This window comes from Mytilus californianus, unplaced genomic scaffold, assembly GCF_021869535.1.
Source record: "Mytilus californianus isolate M0D057914Y unplaced genomic scaffold, xbMytCali1.0.p SCAF_7, whole genome shotgun sequence".
NCBI lineage: Eukaryota > Metazoa > Mollusca > Bivalvia > Mytilida > Mytilidae > Mytilus > Mytilus californianus.
The window spans coordinates 83,202,162-83,212,464 of record NW_026262723.1 but is presented as its reverse complement, the minus strand read 5'-3'; the positions used below and the strand labels follow the sequence as shown (position 1 = coordinate 83,212,464).

Genomic DNA, 10,303 nt, shown 5'->3' with positions numbered 1-10,303 from the left:
TGCTTTCTATATACTACTGATGTTTGGTAAAGTTTTACTAGTAAGTATTCATGCATCTCTGGTCCAAGCCATATTTGTCACACAACCACTTGAACATGCTCTGGAACATTTTATTGAACTTCATTCAGCTGTAGTTTTGTCTTGCCTTTTTGTTGCAGAATGGGAGACAGGGATAACAATCCGGCAGCTGTGGCATTAGCTATTTGTATAAAGCTTTATATTTCAGAAGGTAAAGACCTAGATACTTCATACCTTGTATGCAGATACCTTATTTGATGAAGTTTCTGTTTGTCATATGTCTATTGTCCTTGACCCCATTTTCATGGTTCAGAAAGAATTCATTAAAGAATTTGTTATGGATAGATACAAGAGTAAATAAATAAATTGTCCTACAGTTTGGAAAAATTTTAACTATCGCAATGGCATCAAAAACCATTTCAAGTTGTACTTTAACATCACTGTTTGCAAAATCTAATGTTTGTGGAAGTATATTCATGTATATGGCAGGGGCATCATCTTTGCTTTTTTTTTCATATTTATGGAATTTTGCAATTTGAACATCAGTAAACGACTGTAGCTTTTAACAGTGTACCATACTGTATGATTCTGTTCATTGTTGATAGCTGTACATTGATAGGTATACATCTCTGTGTCATTTTGTCTTTGTTAGATAGGTGTTGTTGGCAATCATAACATGAACTGAGTTCCCTCAGATCGGTTCTTTGTGTCTTGTCTTTATGTTGGTTGTTTTTTTGTGACTCTTGCTGATCTGAAGAAGACATTTTCAACTGATTTTTGTCTCGCCTGCGACTTTCGTCGCAGTATGCAAGACATAGGTATTACTATCCGGCGGCGGCTGCGTAAACTATTTGTATAAAGCTGTATATTTCAGAAGGTAGAAGACCTGGATGCTTCATATCTTGTAAGCAGATACCTTATGTTACGAAGTTTCTGTCAATCATATGTCCATTGTCCTTGACCTCATTTTCATAGTTCAGCGACTGCTTGAAAAAAAATTTGATTTCTCACTTATTATGAGTAATAGGATAACTATATTTGGTATGTGAGTTCCTTGCAATGTCTACATGTCTGTCTGACAGAGTTCACCTGACCTCTACCTTATTTAATGGATCAGTGATCAAGGTTAAAGTTACGTGATTAGGTCCGTTTCTCAAATACTATAAGCAGTAGGTCAACTATATTTGGTGTATGGAATGATTGTAAGGTATACAAGTCTGTCTTGCAGGTGTCATCTGGCCTTGATCTGATTTTCATGGTTCATTGGTCAATGTTAATTTTTTGTGTTTTGGTCTGTTTTTCAAGTACTATAAGCAATAGGTCAACTATATTTGGTGTATGGAATGATTGTAAAAGAGGGATGAAAGATACCAGAGGGACAGTCAAACAAACTCATAGATCGAAAACAAACTGACAACGCCATGGCCAAAAATAAAAAGACAAACAGACAAATAATAGTACAGATGACACAACATAGAAAACTAAAGACTAAGCAACACGAACCCCACCAAAAACTGGGGGTGATCTCAGGTGCTCCGGAAGGGTAAGCAGATCCTGATCCACATGTGGCACCTGTCGTGTTGCTTATGTTATTACAAATCCGGTAAATAGTCTAATTCGGTAGGTCACATTAAGGTGTACAAGTCTGTCTTGCAGGTATCATCTGACCATGACCTCATTTTCATGGTTCATTGGTCAATGTTAAGTTTTTGTGTTTTTGTCTGTTTTTCAAGTATTATAACCAATAGGTCAACTGTATTTGGTGTATGGAATGATTGTAAGGTGTACATGTAAATCTCGAAGGTATCATCTGACCTTGACTTATTTTTTATGGTTCATTGGTCAATGCTAAGTTTTTGTGTTTTGGTCTGTTTTTCAATTAGCATACACAATAAGTCAACTATATTTGGTATATAAAAAATTGAAAGGTGTTTATGTCTGCTTGACACAATTTATCTGACCTTGAGGTCATTGTCATAGATTTTTAAAAATGTTAAGTTTCCGTAATGCTTTTAGTAAAACCTTTATCTTTAAGACTTTCAACATAAAATCAATGGTCAGTAAAACAGGCGAGACATTTCAGCGTGTGCACTCTTGTTACAGTTTGTTCTTATGTTGTGCTGTTACAACACTGTCCAAGGTTAGGGGAAGAATGAAAGTGTTCACAAACATGTTAAACTCCCAAATTCTATATGTGCCTGTACCAAGTCAGAGCCTGTAATGCAGTGGGTTGTAATAATTAATAATTAAAAAAAATAATAATGATTATAATAATAACAAGTAGTATGATATATATTTTCATGAAAGCAAATTAATAGAAAAAAACATAACTGGCAATGATTTGTATTAGTTTTGAAATACAAATTACTTTTGAGGGGATGGAGTTAATGCAGTATATATATATTTTTTTAATCTTTAAACAAAAATTAATTAGCTTAGCTTATCTATTTTAGAAACATTAAAACTAAATTTCTTCTGGACTCTTGCAACAAACCATTTATGTCTGAATCAGTTTTCTTGCAATTGGACAATTCAATTAGTCTCCTTATATAATTTTAGTTTCTTGTGTAAGAGATTACATATTTCTATATTGCAGAACTAAACAAATATCTATACAGTGAACAATCTATAAAAGCTAACCGCGGAATACTTCAGTTGATATATTCTACAATGGCTTCATAAACACGTGAGGCATAGTCAAGAAAATTTTTTGAATTAGCATAGGATTTACCTATCTCGATAACATTACGCTATCAGCTGATTGACTCTTTCATCCAAAAGCGCCAATCAAAATCCTGGATTCGTGCCGTGTTTTTATCGTATAAAAGTTCATGCCCTTAAATGTGGAAATGACTAAATTATTCGGGTTATCTTTATAAAAATAAGATGGGGTATAGTTGCTATTGGGACACCTATCCACCAGTGTTCAAATGAAGTTGATATTAGCAATTATAGACTACGGTTTCTCCACTTTTTTCATCTCAAAACTATAATCACACAAAGTTAATATTATTCACTTTTTAGCCTCAAAACCACCATACGAAATTGTTTTTCTTCACTCTTCCATTAGAAAATTAACACACAAAGTTATTTAGTCTTCATCCATTTTTGGACTACTGGTACATTACCCCATTTGAAGTGCTTTGTTACTTTTGACAATTTCAAAACTACCAAACATGGTTAACTAACTTGTATATATATATGCTGATAGCAGTGTCAAGATTATCTGTCTATGTTATCTTTTATGTACACTTTCATTTTACAAACTACCACACAAAGTTGTCAATTTTGTATACTTCAACGTTCTCTTCATTTTCAATGGTAGCACCTCCAATAAATAAATACCCAAGGAAGGTCATAGAATATGGAAACTCTATTCCAATCTCTACCAAATTATAGAAGGTTAGAATGTTACCTTGGCTGTTGAGTATGTGTAAGTAGTGATTGGTTGGATCTGCTATAATAAAGTTATCTGATGGTAACGATAAAATGTCTGATGGTTTGAACGGATTGTCATCACTATTTATTTTTGGATGGCCCATGTAAACATTCTTGAGGAATCCTTCCTGGTTTAATACAATAATCCTACCTTCACATTCTTCATTTATCCAGTCTATAACACCAATAATATTTGACTTTTTACTATGGATTCGAACAGGAAGAGTAAATAACGGTTTGTTTTGATTGTCATATTGGAAAACTTGTTTCTGCTTTCCTGTAATGTCCATCACTATAACTTGTCTTGGTCCTGAAGCAGGGAATACTGGTCCATTATCCTTGACACCAACCATTACATTGTTTTCATGTGTTACATGAATACAGTTTGCCCAGAGTGGTGATACATTGTATGGGGAATCTCTTACTTCCAGTGTACCTACTGGTATAACTTTTAAGATAGATTGGTTACTCAAAAGACAAAGCAGTACATCACCATTAGGCATCAATGATAGATCGTTAACCCCAATGTCAAAGTTGTATATGACTTTCATGACTGTTGCTGTTAGATTGACTTTCTGTAATTGTTTGGAACCCTTATCATTTATCCAGAATAAACCATCAGGGCACGATATAATATTGTTGCATCTTTTGACATCTGTTGAATACCACTGTATTACAATGGGAACTGGATTGTACGGATTACCGACTCTCTTCAGGGAACCAACAAGCTTAGGGATAATGGATATGTCTCCTGGAACAAACTCAGGGACATGATTGAATTTTGTTTTGTCTAGTATGATCGGCGGAATGGATTGTGCACTACTGTCAGGAGTGAAAAAAACGTCCTCTGCATCATGTGATTGCAATAAATCATTTACCTGATCTTTTTGTTTGGTTAATTTTTTACATGTTTCATTCACCTTCTTTTCCGCTTTATCGATTGATTTGGTAAAATCCTCCCACTTTTGATCAACTTCATTCAAAAGTTTATTAATATGTTTCTTCACAGCATCTGATAAAGTTTGTTCATAACTTCGTATTTCTCGTCTTGTTCTTTTACAGCTGACTTGTTCTAGGTATTTTATTTTGCGTAGTTCTTCTGCACCTCTTGTGAAGCTGTGAATTGCGGAATCAATATTTTCCCGTTTTTTTATAATTTTTGCCATTTTGATGTCATATCCTTCACACAGTTCTATCAAATCGTGTCTTTTATGAGTTTTTGCAATACACTCTGGACACACAATTTGATCACAAGACTTACAGAACATGCAGCAATTTTGTGTTGTATGGTTTCCACAGACAACTTTATTGAAGTTTTGTTTTGGTTTAGACTCTGTCTCATATTTACCGATATCTCTTATGTCTATAACTGTATGGTCCTTAGCTGACGGAAACTTTGGATGGACTTTATCACAACATCTTTGACACATCATCAATCCGCATTCTAAACACTTCCACTTAACTTTTGGTTCAGTTTCACACAACTGGCAAACACTGGCAGCCTCTCCTTTTTTTATTGATCGTCGTAATGGCACTGGGGTAGTTGCCGCAGCCTGTTCTTTTCTTATTGATCGTGGTAATGGTACTGGGGTAGTTGCCGCAGCCTGTTCTTTTCTTATTGATCGTGGTAATGGTACTGGGGTAGTTGCCGCAGCCTGTCCTTTTCTTATTGATCGTGGTAATGGTACTGGGGTAGTTGCCGCAGCCCGTCCTTTTCTTATTGATCGTGGTAACGGTACTGGGGTGGTTGCCATTTTATATACGTATACTTCTTCCTTTTACAAATTAAGGCCTTTGCTATTTATATATTCGTCAAAAATCAGTGACATTGTAGTTTCAACCTATGACTTTAATATATATATATATATATGGTTCATTTAAAGTATACTTATTTCCAGTCAAGAACCATAAAACTTCAGTGAACAAAAATAATTATTTCATATTCAACAATAACATTTTAAATTTGAAATACTAGTACCTATTATGAACACTTGAAAGAATTAGAAACAACTGTTTAATTTTACAGTGGAATACAAAGGTTATTTGTTATGTTCTTTTTAAAACTTAGAATATCACCAGTAATAGATGAAGATATCTTTCACAAACCTCTTTTTAATATTTTATAGACGACTCCTTAAAAGATTTATTTCCCTTCATTGATTCAAAGACAGTAGTGGGAATCAACTCTGATATCAATACACATCTTGAACCAAATTTTATTCAATAGCTTACAGAAACATAAGATACTGATAAAACACATTCATTATTCTTATCAACTGCTTAAATTTGACAAATCGCATTTTCCACATTAATTAATAAATGGCAATTTAAAAATATAAAATTTGATTTACATGAGGAACTATATGCAAGTGTATATCTAAAGTAAAGTTGTTCGCCCAACCTTTTCTTAAAGGACAAATAACATATCAAAAGTTGGAAGTTGATTATTAAAATGGTGTATAAAGTTTCTGCAAGTCATAGAAACACAAGTCATAATTATTTTCATGACATGTCTTCAACTTAGAATTTTGCACCACCTCCAAATCCGGAGTGATCACATAGATCCAGCATGGCTGAATCAAAAACTGATAAAAGAATATTACAGTAACCAGGCTTATAATAAATCATGAGAAACATTTATTTTGTTTCTGTAGCCACGGCCCAAACAATTCCTAAAATAGTCCACCAGAGGTCAGCAATATCGGACATTACGGTATTGTGTTAAATGCACTATAGACAAAGTATTGTTATGATGATTTGCTCTAACAGCTTTAAAACACCAGAGGTTATTCAAACAAAGATGAAGAATGAAGATAATTTGGGAGGGAATGAGGTGGATTTCTTTAAAGATTTGTAAATGAACTATGTTGATCCTGGTCAACTTATTATTCACTTCTGTAAATTAGACAAGGTAATTTCCGTTAGGAACTCCTTTTACACCTAAAACTGTGTCACTTTTACTATGAAATTTCATTAAAAAATTCATATCCTGGAATGGAATGTCACATGCACTACTTTTTTTAAAAGGTCAAAACATAGGGTATGCATGTATATGCCTGAGGACCAATTCTCTGAAGTTTAAACTTAAACTGAAATTTTGTACTTTCCCCCCTGTTCTTTTTTTTGAGTGTTTTTGAAAATTTATTTTGACCTCTATCCGATGTATTTATACTGATAAAATTCCCAAGGTGTGACTCTATAGATGAAACATGTAGATGATATCTGGGAACCAATCATTAGGTAAAAAAATATCTGCATATTTTTTAAAAGTATCTCCCAAAAAGACATGTAGTTTATGATAAGCTATATTTACAAAGTGCCAATTAAAGATGCCATAATTTCCCAAAATGTGCGATAAAGGCTCTTAAGAAACTTTTATTTTGTTTTCCATTTATTGTGACTATGACAGCATCCTGCTTTCATTGTTGAAGAATCTTCTTAGCTGTTATCTATGACGAGTTTACATATCCATAAGCAAAGAGGAAAAGACTGAAAGATAGTCCAAACTTTCATGCATTATATAACTTCAAAAAAGTTCCTATCCTTCGAACAATATGATTTATATATGTATAGTTAACTGATATTTGAAGTTTTCTATGAAACTCAGCATCCTCTAGCTGTCATCCTTGTCAAGCAATTATTTTGGAAAAGGAAATTTGAATTGGACTAAAGAGGATTGATGGGTATTTAAGTCCTTCTTCAATATCTGGTTGTTGAAATATTTTATTGTAGAATCTTTACCAGACTATTTAAAAAAAATGCAAAATGAAGAGTCCCATTAAATAGATACAAAAGCTATTGATCTCTGTTGAGTTCATTCGTTGCAAACTTTAATGACACACATTGTAAGAGCATCAGATATTAATTACAAATTTATGTAAATAATAGACTACTGGAGAACCAGTTTTAATTTAGTCGTACAGAAAATTCTGAGAAGTATACATTTTTTTTTACCTGCAACGAAAGTCATAGAATGGGAGACATATATAGGGATTACAAAATGGCGGAGGTGAGGGCGTAAACTATTTCTTCAAAGTTTAATATTTCAGAAGGTAGAAGGTAAAAGACCTAGATACTTCATACTTTGTATGCAGATGCCTTATGTTACAAAGTGTTGTCTGTCATACGTCCTTTGTCCTTGCCCTCATTGTCATGGCTCAAGCGCCTGCTTGAAATTAAAATTTTTTTTTTGTCATGTGAAATACTCACTTTTTATGAATAATAATATAATAACTATATTTGGTATATGGCGTCCTTGCAAGGTCTACATTTCCGCCAGACAGGGTTCACCTGACCTCGACCTCATTTCATGGATCATTTATCAAGGTTAATTACTTGTGGTCAAGTCTGTACATCAGATACTGTAAGAAATAGGTTGACTATATTTGATTTGTGGAATGATTGGAATGTGTCCATGTCAGACTGGCAGGTTTCATCTGACCTTGATCTCATTTCTATGGTTCAGTGGTCAATTGGAAGTTTTTGTTGTTTGGTCTGTTTCTCAGATACTATGAGCACTGCATTTGGTGTTAGGAATATTTTTTAGGTGTACATGTCTGTCTGGCAGGTTTCATCTTACCTTGACCCTGTTTCATGGTCCATTGGCCAATGCTTAGATTTCTCAGTTTGGTCTCTTTCTCAGATACTATAAGCAGTAGGACCACTAAATTTGATGAATGGAATGATTGTAAGGTGTACGTCTGTCTGGCAGATTTCATCTGACCTTTACCTCATTTTCATATAGTTCATTGGTCAATGTCAAGTTTTCATGGTTTATGTTAATCAGGGACTGTAAACAATAGGTCGACTATAATTGGTGAATGGAATGATTGTAAGGTGTACAGACATGTCTGTATGGCATGATTCATCGGACCTAGACCACATTTTCATGGTTTAGTAATTAATGCTAAGTTTTCATGGTTATTCCTAACCGAATAATACAGTCGTTAAATTACGCTCACTATCGATCATTAAAGGCGGAGAGAATCGGAGACGGTAAGGGTTTGAATTATTCGAGTAAGGTTATTCCCGTTTCTCAAATACTGTAAGCAATATGTCAACTATATTCAGCTCATGGAATGATTGCATGGTCTTCATGTTGTATAGCAAATTAATGTTCATCTGACAACCTCATTTTTATGGTTCATTTGTCAATGTTCAATTTTCGTAATTAGGTATGTTTCTTAGATACTATAAGCAGTAGTATGACTATATACGGTGTATGGTATGAAATTCAATCATGATAAGTAAAGCAAGCAAGACATTTCAGCGTGTGCACTTTTGTCTAACAAGGGTTTGAATTTAGAACAAGTAGAGTCAACAATTTTACACTCGTCACCACGATTTCGCTCAACTGTACTTCTGAAAACCGCTGTGGCCCCCGTTTGGTCAGATCGTCATTGCACAGATACGAACATTTAGTTTGATAAAGGCGCTAAAAGGTCTTTTGTAACGGAGAGCCTTGCACATAAATTGAACCTGCTAGGGAGAAGGAGCCGACAATATTCAACTTTCACCATTTGGAGAAACCAACACTAGTGCTAGCTAGGCGACTTGATTAAGCCACAGTTTATGTTGAAACTGAAATTGGACATAAAATCCCAAAACAGGTTTTAATCGTTCCTATGATAGCTACGCTGTTACAGAACCACATTCGTTACATTAACAGGAATAGTAATTATTTGAAAGAACTAAAGCTTGCACATCTGGGAAATAGTTGAAGATAAAGTTGTTCGCGGAAACGGACCAACTGCAGTCAAATCGAAACTAGGGTACTTACCTTAATGATCGTTACATTCAGGAAAATCAGTTATCAACAGCGTCAAGTATTTTCAATGTACTTATTTCACATAAAACCAAGGAACACGACTTTGAAGCGTTTTAAAAGCTTGGGGCTATAGGAATCGAGTCTCCAGAAGTGCACGAAAAAGAGAATAATTATATATAAAGAAGTTACCAAGAATCATCAATTGAGTTTCGAGACAACAAATATTATGCAAAGTTACCTTGGAAAAACGACCATGATGAGTTACCGTTAAACTATGCTGTTTCAAAGAAAAGAACAGAAAGTGTTATCAAAAGACTGCGTCAAGAACAAAGCATGTTAAAGAAGTATGGCGATATCATAACAGATCAAGAACATCGCGGATTTATTGAAAAAGTAAATGAAACTGAGCCGACTCCAAACAAAGTTTATTACATTCCACATTATCCTGTAAACAAGAGGCTCGTAAGAGCCTGATATCGCTCACCTGTAATTTCAGTTTCAGGCATTTGACTTATTTGTAGATCTTACTTTGCCGAACAATTTTGTCATTTACACTTTCTCTCTTTCTATAATAATATTAAAGATAATACATAACCCAAAATTGTAAAATTTCCTAAAAATAAACTATTTCTGGACAGAAACCCAACAAAATAAGTTGTCCTATTGGTCTGAAGATTACTTGACAGGTAGATCTAAACCTGTTTAACACTTTCACCTATGTCAGTTTTGCTCTTACTGCTTTAGTTTTTGAGATGAAAGCCAATAACATCATTTGACCCCTATGTTCTATTTTTAGAAACTGCCGCCATGTTTTTGAATAGATCAAATCCCTGAATAAAATCTATAAACTAGATATCCTAAGGAACATTCAATTAAAGTTTTTAAGTATTTGGCAAAGTAGTTACAAAGAAGAAGATTTTTGAACAAGAGGCTCTCAAGAGCCTGAATCGCATCTGTATTTTTTTGCTTAAATCTTTCATCAATGAATATTTTTTGCTTTTCAATATATATCAATGAGTGGCTTAAAAATGCCATTTAAATTTTCTTTGTATCTGTTATATTTTCTTCAAAAGCAAAAAA

General features: G+C 33.9%; 1 protein-coding gene across 1 annotated transcript; it reads right to left on the bottom strand.

The window, feature by feature from the left end:
* Positions 1 to 2,358: 2,358 nt before the first annotated feature.
* LOC127709452 (uncharacterized) lies at positions 2,359 to 5,202 on the bottom strand. The gene has a single exon (XM_052215004.1). The coding sequence runs from the start codon at positions 4,887 to 4,889 to the stop codon at positions 3,285 to 3,287; it is 1,605 nt and encodes a 534-aa protein (XP_052070964.1). The 5' UTR covers positions 4,890 to 5,202; the 3' UTR covers positions 2,359 to 3,284.
* Between the last annotated feature and the right edge of the window lie 5,101 nt (positions 5,203 to 10,303).